At 34.9% G+C, this 20,319-nt stretch overlaps 4 protein-coding genes and 1 long non-coding RNA gene across 5 annotated transcripts; 3 read left to right on the top strand and 2 right to left on the bottom strand.

Moving 5' to 3' along the window:
- Window positions 1-1,694: 1,694 nt before the first annotated feature.
- On the bottom strand, window positions 1,695-4,550 carry LOC124446688 (centrosomal protein of 164 kDa-like). Its single transcript, XM_046997540.1, is given in 4 exon segments — window positions 1,695-1,849; window positions 1,851-1,895; window positions 3,554-3,665; window positions 4,361-4,550. Coding segments are annotated over 4 exon segments (360 nt in total). The 5' UTR covers window positions 4,434-4,550; the 3' UTR covers window positions 1,695-1,719.
- Window positions 4,551-4,641: 91 nt separating this feature from the next.
- On the top strand, window positions 4,642-5,036 carry LOC124447301. The gene is made up of 2 exons (XR_006948679.1): window positions 4,642-4,752; window positions 4,840-5,036. It is a non-coding gene; the product is annotated as an uncharacterized LOC124447301 (long non-coding RNA).
- Window positions 5,037-6,303: 1,267 nt separating this feature from the next.
- LOC124445123 (piggyBac transposable element-derived protein 3-like) lies at window positions 6,304-7,635 on the top strand. The gene is made up of 3 exons (XM_046995831.1): window positions 6,304-6,341; window positions 6,716-7,242; window positions 7,286-7,635. Exons 1-3 carry the CDS (start codon window positions 6,304-6,306, stop codon window positions 7,633-7,635), a joined length of 915 nt encoding a protein of 304 aa, XP_046851787.1.
- An 8,829-nt stretch (window positions 7,636-16,464) lies between these two features.
- On the top strand, window positions 16,465-17,826 carry LOC124447065. The gene is made up of 2 exons (XM_046997967.1): window positions 16,465-16,892; window positions 17,027-17,826. The coding sequence occupies exon 2, from the start codon at window positions 17,049-17,051 to the stop codon at window positions 17,610-17,612; it is 564 nt and encodes a 187-aa protein (XP_046853923.1). The 5' UTR covers window positions 16,465-16,892; window positions 17,027-17,048; the 3' UTR covers window positions 17,613-17,826.
- LOC124445124 (protein ALP1-like) lies at window positions 17,810-18,913 on the bottom strand. The gene has a single exon (XM_046995832.1). The coding sequence runs from the start codon at window positions 18,911-18,913 to the stop codon at window positions 17,810-17,812; it is 1,104 nt and encodes a 367-aa protein (XP_046851788.1).
- Between the last annotated feature and the right edge of the window lie 1,406 nt (window positions 18,914-20,319).

Below are 20,319 nucleotides of genomic sequence, written 5' to 3' on the forward strand. Positions count from 1 at the left end.
AGGTTTAAGAGTGCCAAGAGACTTTGAGCTGGACGGTTGTAATCCTAACGTTCCCAATGGCTTGTTCAATGGCTTCAATGCACCAACGGGAAGAGATGCTCCAAAAGCTTTGCCTGCTTGCCCTCGTAGTGGAGCTAAAGGTTCTGCTTTGAGTGGTCCGAGAGATGTTGGGAGACTTTTATTCTTCTAAGAAAATACGAGAGAACGTAAAAACCTTCGTACAAACAAAAATAAACAAAAACATGACAATAATTTATAGCCATATGTTAACTACTATTGATAACGGTAGGATCGAGATGCATAGGGCTTAGATTTTGCTAATTATTATGCAACTTTTGGCATGAAAGCATGAAAGCATGATTTTTGGGTCTTCTGAGATTGAGCATATTTCATGTATAGTGGTGTATTTTTTTGTACATGGATGTTTATATTTAGTGGCCAAAATACGAGATAACGATGATATCTATACACTCTGTTGTTTAGAAACGTACGTTTGACGCATTATATTGAAATAAAGATTAATGTTTAATATCTATACACTCTGTTGTTTAGAACCGTACGTTTGACGCATTGCATTCAAATAAAGATTTATCTGTATATCAGTCACTGTTTTAATGCTAGTTGAATGTACGAGTATCTTGCTGGTCACATAAGCCTGGAATTGTTGAAGCTTATAATAACGGTCTAAATAAAAATGTTTCAACGTTGTCAGTTTATTCTGTAAAGAGTCATTAATCTCATCCCCACCATCTTATCATATACCTCATTTACCTCCATGATATGAAATCATTTATCTTCTATTATAAATGATTGGTCGATGGGGGCATGTACCTCATATTCTCTCGCCATTATCATATACCTCATATTCTCTCGCCATTATCATTTCATCATCATCTTCACCATCATCATTCTTTTCTTCTCACATCATTCTCATCATCCTCACCATCATCATCCCTCACCATCATCATCCCTCACCATCATCATCCTCACCATCATCATCCCTCACCATCATCATCCTTTCATCATCCCTCCTCATCATCATCCTCCCCATCATCATCCCTCACCATCATCATCCCTCACCATCATCATCCCTTACCATCATCGTGTAAATCATCATGTAAAGGTGCACTCGTAAGAAATTAGACACCAAGTTTTTCAAGAATTTATTGCTGATACATTTTGGATAGCCTGCGTACCGACGTCATTACCACGTAATATAGCTACGAAGGCTACGTTTTCGACTGATAACAATATATTTTTGTAAAGAATTTCAAATGACATATTCCTGTATTGATCAGATTACGTTTTGAAAATTACGAGCTGCATACGATAGTCTGTTCACTTATGTAACTTACAGATAGGTTCGTTGATACGTTTCGGCCATGTTGGTTTGTATGAAAGAAATTCTATAATCAGTGGCGATGGTCAACCAAATCCGTAATCCGATAATCCTATGCCGTATTAGAATTATAATGCGAAAATGAACACGGCTATCATATGTAACTTGTAAAATGTTGTTTCAGCGCGTACTCTAATGAACATGGGAAAATGTCATGACAAATTGTGTACAACAAACAATTAGTTATTGCTAAAAGACCAAAACCTTTACCAGGCAAAATATTTACGAAAAACCACGTACAGGTGTCCACTAACTCTATGAGCGCACCTGTATGTTTCCTATCGTGTACCTTATCGGGAAAATCCAGTGATTTTGGCTTCTTATCTTTCTTCTTTTTTGAGCCTTTCTTCTCGGTTGTTTTCTTCACCTGCCCACCGCTCATTTCCAATTTTTTCGCTCTTCCTCGACCATGTTTCGTAATATTCGTCACATGGATGATCCCATATGCTCGCCCGTGGCAAAGTTGAAATAATATATCTCATTTTTTGGATCCTGGCTACAGGAAAGAAAAAAAATTTACGTGTAGAGTGAATTTCGAAGAGTAGCAAACGATTCCCAACATAAAAAAAAACAACTTAATATTCAAACATGAAGTTTTGAAAAAGCACCACTAATATGACAGGAAACATACTACGGAAACATACAGATCTAATAAGTTCCATTTGGCAAGCTGAACTTAATTCGCTAAATTTAGGTTTAACCAGTGGCCAAATTGCACATAGTCGTTTAAAAATAACATCGTTATGCGTCGACTTAAAAACCAGCTGAATTTTCACAACATACGTAGATAGTTTATATTCTACTTATAATTTACCAATTAAGATCTTATTTTTTGGAGAGAACTTAATCTGTTCATCCCAAGGAAGTATTTGTTTGATTTCATATAATTTTTCATTGAAAGGACTTTTCGTACGACTGGCTTGTTAATTCGTCTCGAATGTTTTTAAGTTTTAACGTTATTTTTATCTTTGTACAAGGAGTTGAACTTCCAATACAGTGAATCCAAACTTGAAGAATAGTCGAAATCATTCGAAGTATTTTAATTGGCAAGAACACTTTTAAGTACTTTCTTCAATCGTCTGTATTTCATTCATTCAATTTACAGGCAATAGAGAAATGGATATGACGATAGTTGAGTATCAAACTAAGTCTTTTTAACTTAAAATAATTGAGGAACATGAGCAAATACTGCGTTTGACAGGGAACCGGAGTAGACTGACAATTGGTGGGGACATATTCATATAATGTAATAAGTAAACACAATTGATTTCAATAGAAACAAATAAAGTAAAACTTGCATAAATGAATATTAACCCACTTGATCATCCAATTTCCTTGGTCCCTGTTCTATATAGTTTATTCAAAGGTTGTTTGAGTGTGGGGGCTATTGATTAGTTATTCGTGAATAACAGTGCTCAACATTTCATGCTGAAGTTGTATGGTAGTTTCTCTGTTTCCTGGTTATGATACCAAGCAGGTATTGTGATAGTGTGAATTTCTCAAAAGCACAAAAACAAAACATCCAATATCATGTTTAAGCATTGCTCACCAAAATTGTCTCATCTAATCATAAATGTTCAAAAGAGAACAACATAAAACAAAATATATGAATACAGAAAAAAGTTAGGGCTGCAAAACCATTACCCAAGGAATCAAGAAAGGGCAAAATTCAACAACCATGCATGCATACAAATTGTATTAAATTTATTAATAATCACATTGTGCTCACTCTATCAAAAATTCCATCACAGTTTAATCTCAATATACGGATAATGCGGTCGATGTGTGACACAAATGTCACCAACCTTAGGTTCATGTGGACATATGTTTAGTGATGAGTTCACAATGTCATTTCTTTATTGCCATTAATCATCAATCAAAAACCCGAGTGAAAGCTTTTGAAAAGAATACTGATTGACACAATAACAAAGCTTTGCTTTAAAGTAAATGGTATGAACCCGGGAGTATCGTTACATGTTTGTAAATGTAGATCATCCAGGTTGGTATAGTCATCAAAAGTCATTTTTGACTCTGAAGATGACTACCGCTAAGGATGTCGAAACGTCAATCAACAACAACAAAAACAGTCCTTCTCAGGACTATACCAACCTGGACCATCTACATTTACAAAGATGTAAAGCGTAGCTTTCTTACCATGGTTTCCAGTTTTGCGGCAAAGGTGCCACAATACCTTCTCTTGCAATCCAAAGCAATTGCGTTTCTTTTTGAGGATCAATTCCAATTGCCTCAGCATACTCAAAAATTTCTACATAGAATGATTAAAATCAAATTCAATGGTGTGCTATCATTCAACAACATAAGTAAAATCTATGAAATCCATTTGACTTCTTCCCAGTACCGTATTTTGATTTTCTAGTTTGTAGGTGTAAATTGTCCAGGATAGTCAAGTGTTGAGGACTGTTGGACCTTAACAGGCATCATCTTATGCAGAAATGTCAGTCATCAACACCAACAGTCCTTCTCAAGACTACAATTACCAGGACAATCTACATCAACAAACATGGAACAAAACTCTTGGGTTTATCAACCATTCACTTTATTTTAACTTATATTTTCCCCCATAAACTAAACATTGTCAACGTTCATGATGAACTTTGACTGTTTATTAGTTAAGGCTGGGTTTTTACTTTTCAAAAGCTCGCTAGTGCATCATCAACGTGGTCAAGAGATAAAGTGCAAGTGAGCTCATTCTTGAAATGCATAAAGCTCAACTAAATGTAAACAAAAATTTTCCCATGTATATTAGAGAACTGAGATATATGTTTTTATTGTTCAATAAGGCAATTTCGGAAGCGATGAGTCAAATGTGTATATTCAACTTATTTTACAAACTTTTAAAGCGTTAAAAAAGTAGTTTTAGCAATAAAAAGAGTGGAACATAGATGAATTTTAGACGGTACCGGTACCACGGTCCCAATTCGCAATTGGCACTGAATGTACCTTCTTCTGTTGGCTGATAATTTTCGTCGTATTCTTCTTCTAGGATGATCTGATCGTTGATTACAGTAACCATGATTGCGTTTTTTTTGAACGAAGAAGGTTGTCACTTCGCTGTAAACAATACTACAGAGTACAAACAATTGAATTTGGTTACCAATAAACAACTCGAATTTCAAAATTTCAAAACGCCACCAGTGCGCGGCGCGTTATATTGAGGGAGATTGGTGCTGAGTATATAACATAGATTGGTACACACCAACTGTACGCACAACGTCTTCGTCAGTAAATTTTGCAAAATAAATTCAGTTTTTTTCCCGTTTGTTGCTGCAACTAGCAAATTGCAAATTTCATTGTGTTACAATCTAATATGTTTTCCAAACGAACTATTTCAGGTTGGTTTTTTTAACCTAATTGTATTCGTAATAAAGTGATTGGTTTGAGAATTATTATGCTTCTAATTGTATTTGTTGTCTTTGAAGAGAAAATGAGTCAGCTGAATTATCCCCACATTACCAGGCCTTGAGACTGGGTGACAGCGGATTACATTGTCGAACAACGTTGCGCGGTCATACAGATCTAGCGCATGCTTCTTTGAAGCAGAGCAAATCACTATGCTATCCGTTGAATTGTTATTTTTGTCTACACTATCGATAAATAAAATAGTTTTTGCAGCTTACGAACCTATCGTCCGTTACTGTCTTGAAAGGGGTTCAGTTATTCCAATTGAAGAGTATTTACTACCTGATTTAAGGTATTATTCTAATTTATTTTTCCTAGCAGGTTATGAAGGTTAACAGAAAAATTTTCATGAAGACTTTCACTTTTTAGCACTCGAGAAATCAGCGACATAAAAGGAAATATAAAAAACTGATAAACTTCCAGTTAGTGTGAGTAACTTCCACGACAATGTAACTGAAAAATTTGTATATTGTTTCGGAAGAGAAAGTCTACAATAACAGTCTACCACGAGTGACTTTTACCTTTGTACCTATTACTTTATTTATGGTACTCATCTCTGCTATGTACTGTTCTCGCTATTCTTGGTTTGCAAGCTACGTCATAGACGCCATGTTGGATGACTTTAACCAAGGATTTTCTTTATTCACAATGCAAATTTCATCCAGCATGGCGAGCATTCCATTGTTCTCTTACTCCCAGGGGATGGTTGCAACCCACCAATTATCAGTGCTATTACTTTTTTGCCTATTGTGACGTCAAAGCTGAGTTATTTTTCAAAGTCTAGCGAACTCATTCCCCCATATCGTCATGAAGCAGTGAGCTGATAAAATAATGCAACTATAAAGAATGGATATGGATGAAGAAATTTGTGTCAGATTTCTCGCTTACTTAGGATTCAAAAAATTAAGGGTTTTCTTACGTATGTTTTCTTACGTATGTTTTCTTACGTATATTTCATATTTTGCCATGAATGTGAAGCATCTCATGTGACCCTATGCAATGCAGTTTACCATAAACTTATACTTTTAACTTCACTTGAAATGTTACATGAAAACTCCCTTCAACAAAAGAGCAACGAGAGCTTACAAACAAAGGAATCGTAAAAAAGCAAAAGCTATAACTATTTCGCTTTGTTTTCAGCCAGTTTGTATTTTAATTTAGCTCGAAAACTCGCTGCGTGCAAACCGAAATCTTGATGTAGGGCTAGAATTTGCATGTAAAACAAAGGGAAAATACAGCCTTACAGGAAAGGCTAGTTTTCCCCGTAGGGTTCACTGTTAAAAGTTAAAAACAGCCATTATAACCCTATATTAACCCTTGTAGCAAATATGCTACATTGGATAATCACTAATAAATTCGGTTAGGTTATGCAATATTTTTTTATTTTATTCACCAGTGTAGATTATTTGCTACACGTTTAATGCTAATATGTATTAATAAAACATGTGTCCGCCCCCCCCAGCATCAATTTTCCTAAATCAAATATGGCGGGTCACGAAGAAAGGTGTGGAGAGAATTTGTGGTAAGTTTAATTGCATTTTTTGTTTTGAAATATGATGATTTGTTCTATGAATTTTAATAATATTTAAAAAGGGGCTTTTTTAGACATTTTATGCTAGCTTTTGGCAAAGAATACTGATATTTTATGTTCAAAAAGTTTCGATAAAAATCCTTGTAGTAAATCTACATTGGTCAATAATAGATAAAACAAGCTACATGAAGTATTCGACATAAAGTTGAGGTTTTTTGTAAAAATTACGAAATAAATGCCTGCTTGATATCAATTTTATGATGTCTTTAACATGTCAAGTACTGTGTAGAATGAAATTTCATACTATGACTATAGTTTCTTTTGCTATTTACATATAGTATTGATTTATACATGCTTTTTCAAAGGTCAAATCGCTTTAAAGACATAAATGAGATAATTGATTATGTTATTGGTTCAGAGAATGAGTTGAGTGATTTGTCAGGTGATGATGAAACAGATGAATGGTTACCACCTGGTGATGAAAACCATGTTGCCGAACAACAAGATGATAATATGGACATACTGGCTGACAGTCCTCATAACGAGGATACGAACATTGATTTAAGTGATGTATTTCCTGAAAAAGTGGCCCATGCCTCAACTGCAAGAAACCAAGCAAAACATAAAATTGTATATAAGTTTGACAAGAAAGGAGCATTTGTTCCACCTTCAAACTTAGAATTCATTGATGCACAGCTTGAACCCAAACCAAAAGATGACACTCCCTACAACTACTTCAAATATTTTGTCACCAGCGACATGTTGGAATATTTGGCTAAAGAGTCCAATCATTACGTGCATCAAAAAGTTGAAATTTCTCTTCAAACATCAGCTTGTGAACTTGAAACATTTGTTGGTCTTTTTTCACATGGGATTAGTGCAAATGCCTGCTGTTGGTTGCTATTGGGAAACATAAATCCGTTATAATCCTATAGCTGATGTAATGTCAAGACAACAGTTTCAGAAGCTAGCTTCCTATTTGCACATTGCCAATAACTTAAGTCCATCTGAAAACCAATGCATTGATGAAGTTATGGTTGCCTTCAAGGGAAGATCAATGCTAAAGCAATATCGAAAATGGGGATTCAAGCTTTGGGCTCGATATTCATCAACAGGCTTTTTGCATGTTTTTGATATTTATCAAGGGAAGAATGCCACAATTGAAGATGAAAGCAATGTCTCTGGTTGTGGATTGGGTAGAAATGTTGTTTTGAAGTTGAGTTCAACTCTTCCTGCAGAAAGAAATTTCAAAATCTTTGCTGACAATTTTTTTCTAATTTTGTGATGGTTGCTGAACTGGAAAAAAGAGGATTGCATTATATTGGTACTATTAACAACAATCATCTTCATGGTTCTCCTCTTATATCTGAGAAAGAATTTAAAAGAGTGAAGAGGCTCAGATGACAGTGTTGTTGAGACAACCAGAAATCTCTCTTTGGTTGGATGGTACAACAACAAGTGTGTCACATGATATCCTCCTATATTGGAAATGAAGGTGGCAATGATGTACAGAGATATGATAGATCAAAGAAAGAGCACATAAGTGTTAGTCGTCCATCAGTTAGTCACTTTGGTTAATATAGGGATAAAGTATATACCATTAAAATGTATACGTTCTGTAGCGTGGACTTCATTTTCTTTACTATGGAACTTTCATTTTTAAATATCATTCTTGTTCAATCCTTTGTAATTGTAACTTCGAAAGTCGTCCGTACATTGCCGACGTGTATATTATATTTACATTTAACTTAACTAACAGTCTCGAAAATTTTCGTTAAACAATTTTACAATCTGCGACAGTTATTTTAGAAATGCTTCAGTCGGAAACGTTCCTCCAAGCTTGACTTAATTTATTTTAAAAGAGATTCACCTAATATGACATTGGCGAAGTTATCGACATATTCTTAAATGTTATATAGCATTTGGTTGTACATTTTGTGAATACATATAATTAGAATTCGTATTTTGAATGTTTTTATTCGCGTCATCAATGTTCAAAGAACTTCTTATCCTCATTTATCACAATAAACCATTCTTGATAAAGTGAATGAATCCGCTTCGATATTGAAATTTGGCCCGGTTTCGAATCCATGCGCGAAGATTTCTTCGATTGTTGCAGCTTTTATCATTGGTAGATAATCCGCTGATGTTCCAAATATTTGCAATCTCATAGTATCTCCTAATTTATCAACTCTGAAATTAATCCCTTGCGGCGTCGTCTTAATATCATTAAACTTGTCGAATACATCTGTCACAAGTGATCTGTGACCAGTAACAAATACCGAAAATTTCGACCGATTTACCTCAATATACACAAATTGTAGTCGCATTTTCCTTTCTTCTCTAAAATCATTGGACATTTTTGTTCCTTTGAAAATTTATTTACAACGCAGACTGAAGTTGGAGATTTACAAATTCAAGCCTTTGGTGTGCAAATTACGTAATAAACGGACGTTTGATTATATTAACCAAGCATTTTCCTTATTTGCAATGCCAATGTCATGTCGAGCGAAGGCGCCCAGTTGTAGAAGGCAAGTTTTCGCTGTGCCGAATGAAGTTTGGAAAATTCTTCGTAGTGACGTTAGGGATTACCTTGCTAAAGATGAAATCATTCTATGGTTTTTAATTTGATTGAAGAGAAGAGAAGATCTTTGTAAATAATGATCTTGGTTTCCGAGAATAGAGATGCTTGGCGGTAAAACGTGAATTATGATTATGAAGAGGCCGTGGTAAGATTTACGTTGTAGTTAATTGGAAGAGTTTAAATCGTTTTAAGAAAAGTAGGTATTTGTAAAGTAATTAAGATCGTAATGTGTGATATTAAAATTTTCCACTAGTAAAGGAAGCTCAAGCGTAAAACTTCAGTTTTTCATTCTGGTGAGACTTAAAAAGACAGAAAACAACGGGATTTTCTTTTGTTTATCATGCATCATTCGGTTTGTGCTTCGTCTTGTTTGTGTTTGTGCTTATCTCAAAGCTGATCTTTCATGCTTCGCTTATTGCCTTTGTTTAATACTTCATCGTCACTTTGCTGGTGCTTTATTTCAATTTGTGAACTCAAGAACATTTTACTGTGGTATTATCACGAGGGTTTACCAGACGGACCTTATGCACGGCATTGCATGAAAACTGATCTATAGACATCGAAATCATACTTTGGGTGTCCATGCTTTCAAATACAACCATCAGTTCAGAAATTCAGTTTAAATCAAACAATTTAAAAAATGAATACCATAATGAACGGTTGATAATCACAGAAGATAAAGAAGAAAAATGGCTGTGAGCAATATCACAACAACAGTGGCGTAGCAGCACAACTGGGGACCCGTGAAAAATTATTCAAAGGGCCTCCCTTTGATACCCATATTAAAATGCAACAACCACAACAATATAATACCATCTACATAGTGTTAGTACAAATGTAACTTTAGCCTTAAGCATTCTTGTTCTCTAGTATGATTTCGCTCGTTAGCCTTTAAATTTAAATGTTTTATACGTAAGGTTATGCCCTGCAATTTTTCTTGTTTTAATTCATTGTATAATAATAATCTTCTAATCTAACAGGGGGCCCTTTAGACCAGACCCGTTAGTTCTTTCCTCACCCTTGATATCAATTTTTCCGAACTGACCAGTAGAGAATCATACCTCTATGAAATAGTAATGCTTTCATAGTATTATGTTTTCAAAGTCTATTTGTATATCGTGCTATAGATGCTTGCAATTATTGAGAGTTTTGGGATTAAAGTGATGTGTTGCCAGCACATTGACTGGCCGGCACTTGTTCTATACCATTGATAGAAGTTAGCACGAATAAGTTAAAATGCTTGTTATCATGTTAATATGGAGGTAAGAGATAAGGCTTCTTGTGAACGTTAAAATGTTCGGATCTTCTGTATAACATTGAAATGAAATTTAATTTACAATTGATTTATTAGTTACATAAAGAATTTGCAATACACTGGTAGAGTATTGCAAAATCTTTAAATTACATTCGGTCTATCTGAAATTGAAGTAATTATCATATCAGTCTATAAAGCTGTCGACGTTAAATCTATAATTGGCTCTGTTGTAATATTGAGGGACGTTATAATAGCGTGTCTACCTAGTAGTTAAAATATGGTGAACACAAACATTTTCTGATAAAGTTATTTTAAACACAAGGTTATTTTACAAGCAATTTAATCTGACAACAATTTCCTGTTAACATCGAAGTAAGTCTTTCATACAAATGTTTGCAATTCACAGCTGTGTTCTGCTAATTATATTAAATTACGAGTTTCGACAAAATTTTCAACAGATCTTGTGCAAACACTGGTTTTACGAAATACACGAACTTCAACAGTTTGTCAATTCATGATTGTATTTTACTATTGTTCTTACACTTATTCATTTCATGGCAACAGTTGCAGAATAAAACAGCGGTATGTGTCCGTTTATTTGTTTGTTAGCCTGTTTGCTTGTTTTTCCACACCACTAACTTGTTGTTTAGTATTTTTCAGTTGCAGAGGACGAGAAAACGTAGTCAGTCAAAGCTGTAAGTGTTTTTTCCACTCATCAAATGTAACAGTTTTGTGGCTCTTGTTTCTTTTAGAATGACGAAGCCTGTCGTGGTCAATTAACGCTTCTTACGGTAACTAAGTGTGACCAATTATTTTTACTCGTATTAGATTGAGTACTATCATTAATTAGAATTAAGCATTTTCAGAAAGACAAAATCTTTGTCTTCAACTCTTCGATTGGTGTTTGCAGATGATCAATTGAAAATTTCGATTATACCATATGTATATAATTATTTAGTGCGAAATAACATCTAAACACACCAACACAAAAATATGCACATAAAAGGGATTTTGCAAATTGCAATATTCTAACTAAGTTAGAGAGTTCCCTCGCTCTCTAATTTAGTTAAGAACTTCTAAAAAAAGTCAATGTATTCCAAAACAGACTTCTGCCACCTATTTTGGAATACTTTCACTAAAAATTTCGCGCAGCGTACACTTGATAGTCTTAACATTTTTTGTGATTAAAATAAGATCTTGAATATGGGTATTACATTTTATCGAAACATTTGTTTGATGCAGTACATATTTTCGTTCGTTGTAGTCAGTTATTTTCGTTATGATTGACGTTGCAACTCAGCGTTTATTATGAAATGTGGGTACAATCTCGATTGGAAACGCCTTAGCTACGTTTCATCAGATAACATTGATCTCAGTCGAATAATTCTTGACATCATAACTATTTCCCAGTCCACAGTAAAGAGAACATACAGTAGGGCCACTACATTGAATTCTTTCATGCCACGCATATCTTATTACGCATGTGATTACCATATTGGCAGCCAGTAAATTGCATTATGTGACCAACAGGATTGACGATATGGCAAACGGCAGCCAGTAAACTAATTAAATATGCAGCAGCCAGTTGCATAGCGAAGTGGCCCTACTTTATATTCCTATACTGTCCCCAGGCTACCTACTTGTACGCACTTGGTACCTATTTTTTTGGTACAAAAGCATGTGTTAAAATGTACTCTATAGAAACTGCAAAAATGTAAAGGTGTAACGGACTAACTGTATATAGTTGGTCGAGACAATTATGGGTCACACTTACGTTCGAAAAAATAGCTCACTCGGTCGAAAAAATAATTGTTACACACATCCATAGTCAGCCCCAATCATACCCGACGGTCCTGTAAACAACCAAACGCGATTAAGTGCATGTTTACCTCACAATGAGAGTAGGAATAAAGTGCTTTCGTGTGAAATTATTTGAAATAGTGAAAAATTTGTCATTGTTTTTACAAGTATTTTGTGTGAAAACTGCATGAACTTTGCCATGTTCACTGATTGCGCGTCGATTCGAAATGATCATTAATTTTTTATACATTCATAGACAGAAATTTTCTGAGCCCCCACGAGTCTTATTTTCTGATAAAATTTCTGATGAAAATTTCTGAGCACGTGAAAATCTTATGATAATTAATCAATTATACCTGAAGAGAGGTACAACAAAATAATCAGCGATTTTAAATATGAGTATTACTGAAGAGAGCTATTAAAAAGCGTAACGTTTCGTTTTGACTCCCAAGAAATCATCAGACAGTATTATATTGCAATACAGTAGTGAAGAATATATATATGATAATATGAGTATATCTTATACCAACTTATCTCATCTTACTACAACATCTTTCATGATTGCATCCCACTATATGTAATTCAATATAAAATAAATAAAGAGCGACTTCCACTATCCTAGCTGGTCCTGCATGCGCGCCTGGTGAAGATTGATCAATTTTTTTGGGGGGGGAGGGGGTGAGAAGTGTTATATTCATATATTCATATGCTGTAGTTCATGATGACATTTGATTTCAAAATGAACTAATAACACGGGTGGATCTGCATAAAGCACAAATTAGATGTCTTGAGTAGCATTTATTTCTTTACACATGAAGCTGTTCAGCTCAGGAAAATTAAGTGTGATAAGAGATGCCCTCGTTGTAAAGGATTTGCCCCGATGGGTTGCAAACGTATAGAGCCAACCCAACTGGCAACTGCGGCGAAGGTGCGAGTTCAAGTCTCGTCCAAGTCACATGTTTTTTATGTGCATATAAAAACCGTGTTAGGAATAATATTATGCAAGCACTGCAGTATAAGGAGAGTTACTCGAAGGAACACATTGTGATCAAAAAAATTGACTTAAATGATAGTGACGTAAATTATTCTTTAATGTTCTTTCCCTGTTATAGTCAGTGTAATTTCATGCATAAATAATACACATGATTACGTATAAGAGACATGTATTCGGCTTTTGAATGTTTTTATTTTATGATATTTTTATCGTTGTTCAAAGAGCCTCTTAGTCTTGATAATTTTTATAAACTCTTCTTGAAAACTTGATCAAATCCATTTCAATGTTTGAACGAAAAACATAGGGAAAATACAGCCTTACAGGAAAGGCTGGCTTTTCCGTAGGGTTTACTGTTAAAAGTTAAAAACAGCCATTAAGGCGGATTTCCACTTATTGAAAACTTTCCTATCTTGGAAAATTCTTTAAGCTGAGCATGCGCTCTAGTCGTGTTTCTCTATCTTCTATGGGGCGCCAAATTGGACTTTATTCTAAACTTACAATACAACATAACATACTAAAATTATACATGGCAAACTTTATATACTTCGAGACAAATCTAAAAAATATATGCGAAACTTTTCATATACGTTCGAAACTTCTTGTATCGTATCGTCAAAATTTATAGCGTTCCAATTTTCATATACGGTATGAACTTTTTACATCGTGTTCCAATTGCTATACGATATGGCGAACTTTTACATCGTGTTCCAATTTTCATATACGGTATGGCGAACTTTTAAATCGTGTTGCATAATGCTTTGATCCCACTCTGGATTTCATATGAATTTAAATATATTAGTGCCCAGGTCCTGTGTTTTAGAGAAGTGTATTGTTTTGATTTGACGCCGCCATATTGACAACATGTTTGCATTCGACATCGTGCTATCTCGACTTTAAACATAATAATTCAATCAAAATAAACTCTCAATACATGGCTGAAAATACTGGAAACTTTCGGGCTGCTTTATCAAGTCTTGCTCAGGAGGCGCGTAATCTTCTGGATAATTTCGATGATAGAAATACTTTGACAATTTCGCTGCTTTAGAAGAATCATATCATTTTACCCTTGTTGTTACGTCATATCTGTTAATGAAAGTACAAATTCAAGATAGCAAAAGCGTTTTGATTGTTGCTTAATAAGTTGTTTTTATTTCAATGTATTTACTCGGAAATTGAAAAATTTCCAATGTTTCAAATGTATTCCCTAACATAGATGGCAAACTTAATTTTTGTTGCCAATTCTTACTGTAATAGTCGACATTGTTTGACAAATTGTTGAAATTAGTCCGGCATATCTACGTATATTATTACATGAATATTACAGAGGAATCTTACACATAGTTACTGTGTGACTTGATATATACTTCAATTGCATTGACATGCGTGATCATCAGGGGCGGATTATCTGGGGGTGGCAGGGAACTTTTCATTTCAAAAGCAATTATATATTTTATACCACCACCATTTTCAATCGAGTATTACCATGTGCGTTTTCACGAAAACATTAAAGTTGAAATTAATTACTAAGTGCATGCTCAGACAAAAATCATACAGATTTTTTTTACAAACGTAATAACATTTTCTTTATGCAAGTGGTTCACTCTTCTAAAAATTCTTAAAACGTTGCGTTAATGGCATTCACAAAATGCATGTACGTGTGAACTTTGTTAAATAAGTTGTTGTTTTGACTTGCTAAAGCTGCAATATAAGCAAACTGATCTTCAGTTAAATTTAGTGTTGTTTCAGGTACAACCACACCAGCTACATTTTCAATTTCATCACGTGCTTCTATTTCATATGATTCAACTTCATTGCTTGATAGTACATTGTCTAAAGTTGAGTTGCTTTGTGTTGCACATCTTACAATGCTTTCTGACCAAAGTTGCAAAGGTGATAGCCCTCCTTCAGTACTGATTCCATGGTGATTCCATTGATTAACAAACTCTTGTAAGGACTGATTAATGACTGTGACAAAAACAAGCTGTAGTGCAAGAAGATGTACCTCATTGGCAGGATCAAGAAGACCTGAATGTTCCATCATGTTAAATTGATCAATATAAGCCTTTAGAACACCAGTAGTAACATCTCTTTGAAGCCTTTCAACTCATTGGTTGTGAACTGAAGCACCTGTGATGATACTTCCCCTGTTTGTTCCACGGCACTCCAACATCATTCGAGCAACACCCACGTTTTCAAGTCCATGATCACATCTCACTCTTGAAGGTAATCCATATGAACGACATGCATCTTGGAATAATTCTAAAACTGTGTTTGCTTTGTTGTTAGTAGCACAGCTTAAATATGGTATCAACTTGGAGTAGCCATCAATGGATGTATGAGCCACCATTCGCCAGCGAATCATTTTATGGTTCCCGTCGATGTGCCACAGAGCATTTGCACAACCCACATTGTAATTTCTTCTGCAAATTGCTCCCCGCCAACGAAGTGCTGTTCCAACTGGATCCAATTCACGCATTAATGTCCTCACACGTGACCGTTGGACCCTTATATTTCGGCTCCTCAGTGCACCTACCATACGTGTTTGTCCTATTCCTGGAGTAACACTCATAATCTCTTGCATTGTTTCTCTAAGTTCAATGTCACTTATGGTAGACCAAGATTCTTCTACATCAATTTGAAACTCTACACGTCTTCGTTGTAATGTTTTTGTTGAGATACCCAATAATTCAGCGATTCTAGTCCAAGAAAAGTGCAATTCCCTTAGACATTCTACTAATCTCTTAGATATTTCGAGTCGCGGTTGACCTCTTGTGCCTGTGTACCTTCTATGGCAATTGTAGGTTGGAGTATAAGGTATCTGATTCTGAAGGTCGTTGATAAGGTTCTGAAAGAAACTCTGAAGTCGACTTAAATAGAAGGATAACTGGTGCATGTCGTTATAAAAACTCGCCATATGAAAATCATCCATAAGATTTAATGCTCTCTGTTTTAACGTGAATACAGTGTCAATATGGCGGCGTCAAAATCAAAACAATACACTTCTCTAAAAACCTGGGACCTGGGCACTAATATATTTAAATTCATATGAAATCCAGAGTGGGATCGCAAAGCATTATGCAACACGATGTAAAAAGTTCGCCATACCGTATATGAAAATTGGAATACGATGTAAAAAGTTCGCCATACCGTATATGAAAATTGGAACACGATGTAAAAAGTTCGACATACCGTATATGAAAATTGGAACACGATGTAAAAAGTTCGCCATACCGTATATGAAAATTGGAACGCTATAAATTTTGACGATACGATACAAGAAGTTTCGAACGTATATGAAAAGTTTCGCATATATTTTTTAGATTTGTCTCGAAGTATATAAGGTTTGCCATGTGTAATTTTAGTATGTTATGTTGTATTGTAAGTTTAGAATAAAGTCCAATTTGGCGCCCCATAATCTTCGGTCGGAAATATTTTTCTGCGCAAGGAAAAAAGAAAGTTGAAAAATTTCAACTTTTTTCTTTCTTTCATTGGAAAATATCTTTACAAACCAATCAAAATCAAGTAGACGTGCGGGCTATGTTTAGCCTGAACTACTGCCTGAACATTGTTGCCCGCGAGTTCATAAACAACATGGACGGCACAAACGAAGTCTACAATTCAAACAACAACGATTTATTGACAATATCCGATAGTCGTTTAGCAGAATTACTTCAAGACCCATCACATTCCAGTGTTAACCTTTGTCCTATACCAAGAACTGATTTTATGTCTTCAAGTACAATCAATGTGACGAAATTGGACAGTCGTAGCAAAAACATTTTAATAACACAGTGATAGAGTTAGTGCGAGACAGACCATGCCTATGGGACGTTTCAGCTAGATCATATAAGGAGAAGCCAAAGAAAGATGAAGCTTGGAGACAAGTTGCTACACAGCTTCGTGTCACAGGTTGGTTTAACTTTGTTCATAAATGTTGATATAATTTGCTTTATCATATACGTACTGACGTACATACATTTAATTTATCGTAATACTGCAGTTTTTAAGAAAATGAAAACCTTTCTTTTGAAATATTTGCGTAGACATCGCAATTTTAAAAAGTGAATGGACAAGAATAACAGCAAACTACAAAAAAGCAGGGAAGGGAAATCTGGTGATCCAGGTTGTAAGAAATTGCCAAATTGTGAATTTTTTAATGAATTAAGTTTCCTGCATGAGATTTGTTCAACACACGAAACCTATGGCAACATATCCATCGTCAATGAAGGATCTCCAACACAACCATTTGAAAATATATTTCCCACTACTTCTCCTGCTTTATCTGATGTCTCCTCAAGTTCTTTAATGTCAAACTCGCCTGCCTCGCCAGTTCCTGTTACCCCAGATCAACATATTCAGATGAAGAAAACTCAACCAAGTAGTAACTACTCCGAACGACGCAAGAGAAAACAAGACACAAGTGAAATGGTTGATGCCCTTATGGTCAAAGCTTTACATGATTCACAGCTGTTGGGTAAAAAGGAAAACAATCATGATCAAGATGATCCAGACAGTCTTTTTTGTGGAAGCATTGTTGGTCAAATGAAACAATTGACCCCAAAAATGAGAAATAAAGCACGTTGTAAAATTTCTCAAGTTATGTTTGAACTCATAAGTGAAGAACAATGAGTTATTGTTTGTTATTTACATTTTTGGGGATTGCATTGAAATGTTTAGTTTTAACTGTTCATTCTTATTGCTAGACGAATTATAAATAGAGTTATGTCATTACTAGCACATTTTGATATTTTACAACATTTCAACTAATTTCATGGAAGAAAATAATCTACGCATTGTGGGGGATTCTGTAAGATAAGTTGCTATAATTAATGATGGTCAAAAGGATTTGTTGTGCTGTTTGTCATTTGTATTTGCCATGGTACAGAACCAGCTACAGAACAGAAGTAGTCCCTAAAACTGTCTCGAACAGTTTTTGCATTTCTTGTGTAGTTTTGTGTGCCAAGCTTTCCAATGTTTATCAATCCAGTGTAGTCAGTGACAAAAGATCTCCATTCACCTGGTTTAAATCCATTTTGTGTCTCATTGTCACTGTATCCTGGAGGACGATAGAGTGATTCAACTTGATTTGGTCTTTTTATCATACAAAAGTTGTGCAAAGCTACAACAGCCTTGGTTACTTTCACAACAGTTTCAACTTTTGCAATGATAGGCCTTCGAAAAATCCTGAACCGTGATGCCGCAATGCCAAAACAGTTTTCTATTATTCTCCTCGCCCTTGATAATCGATAGTTGTAAATTCGTTCTTTGCATCCCAATGGTGCTGCTGGATAAGGTTTCATTATGTTCACTTTCAGAGGAAAAGCCTCGTCATCCACAAATACATAAGGAAATTTGATGGATGTTTGCTCAATTTCTTCATCCGGAGGAAAATGCAATCGGTTTTCTAAAATACACTGGCCAAGAGCACTATTGGAGAATACCCCACCATCGCTGTTCCTTCCTGTATCACCTATATCGACCATTGTAAACAAGTAATTTGCATCACACACAGCCTTCAGTACCATAGAGTGCGTTTTTTTATAATTGAAGAACATTGAACCTGATCGATGAGGGGTTTGCATAGCAACATGCTTTCCATCTATTGCGCCTACGCAGTGATCAAAATTCCATTTTGATTCAAAATCGTGTGCAATTTGTCTCCACTCGTCTTCAGTAGTAGGTACTTTTAATATATCGTTACTTAGCATTACAGTCCAAATAGCTTCGCAAGTTTCGTTGATAATTCGACTTATTGACGTGGGACTTATTCGATAGGCCATTGCTATGGTTATTTGAGCATCTTCAGTGCACAAATAACGTAAAGTTACGCACATCCGCTCGCTCGGGGTTATTACTTTCCTTCGTTGAGACGATTTCTTCAAATAGGGACTAATCCATTGAAGCAGGTCCTCGAATTGTTTTGGTGTCATTCGGAAATATGTAAAAAATAAAACTTGATCATATAACCAAAGATCTTTGATTAGTCGATTCATTTCTCCTTTAATATCACGTTCTCTGTATAGTTTTCGCACCCAGACACTTTTCTTATACTTATCTCTTCAATTGAGCCTCCTCTTAAGTAAATACAACATCAAAAGTCGTTTATTTAAAGCCGCCATATTGTTAATTTTGTAACAAGCTCGGTTTTCTGAAGAAACATAGATTACTACAGTGGAAATGGATGCAGGATCTTTTCCCGTCAATTGTAGAGAAATATTTCTTTCTATAGAAGGTTTTCAATAAGTGGAAATCCACCTTTATAAAGTATATGCCATTAAAATGTTACGCTCTGTAGCGTGGACTTCATTGTTCTTACTATGGAACTTTCAATTTAAATATCATTCTTGTTCAATCCTTTTATAATTGTAACTTCGAAAGTTGTCTGTACATTGCCGACGTGTATGTTATATTTACATTTAACTTAACTAACAGTCTCAAAAATTTTCATTAAACAATTTTACAATCTGCGACAGTTATTTTAGAAATGCTTCATTCGGAAACTTCCTCCAAACTTGACTTGATTTATTTTAAAAGAGATTCAACTAATATGACATTGGCGAAGTTATCGACATATTCTTAAATGTTTTATAGCATTTTGTTTTACATTTTGTGAATACATATAATTAGAATTCGTCTTTTGAATGTTTTTATTCGCGTCATCAATATTCAAAGAGCTTCTTATTCTCATCACAATAAACCATTCTTGATAAAGTGAATGAATCCGCTTGGATATTGAAATCTTCCCCGGTTTTGAATCCAAGCGCAACGATTTCTTCGATTGCTGCAGCTTTCATTATTGGTAGATAATACGCTGATGTTCCAGATAGTGTTATTCTCATAGCACGTCCTAATTCATCTTTACTCAAAACAATCCCTTGCGGCTTTATATGATAAAAACTGTTGTATATAGTTGACAAAAGTGATCTGGGACCCGTAACAAATACCGAAAAATTCGACAGATTTACCTCAATATACGCAAATTGTAGTCGCATTTTCCTTTCTTCTCTAAAATCATTGGACATTTTTGTTCCTTTGAAAATTTATTTACAACGCAGACTGAAGTTCGAGATTACCAATTCAAGCGTTTGGTGTGCAAGTACGTAATAAACGCTACGTTGAATTATAATAACCAAGCATTTTCCTTATTTGCAATGCAAATGTCATGTCCAGCGAAGACGTCAAGCTGTAGAAGTCAAGTTTTCGCTGTGCCGAATGAAGTTTGGAAAATACTTCGTAGTGACGTTAGGGATTACCTTGCTAAAGATGAAATCATTCTATGGTTTTTAATTTGATTGAATAGAAAAGAAGTTCTTTGTGGATAATGATAATTGTGTAT

The sequence above is a fragment of the Xenia sp. Carnegie-2017 genome, unplaced genomic scaffold (genome assembly GCF_021976095.1).
Source record: "Xenia sp. Carnegie-2017 unplaced genomic scaffold, XeniaSp_v1 HiC_scaffold_22, whole genome shotgun sequence".
NCBI lineage: Eukaryota > Metazoa > Cnidaria > Anthozoa > Malacalcyonacea > Xeniidae > Xenia > Xenia sp. Carnegie-2017.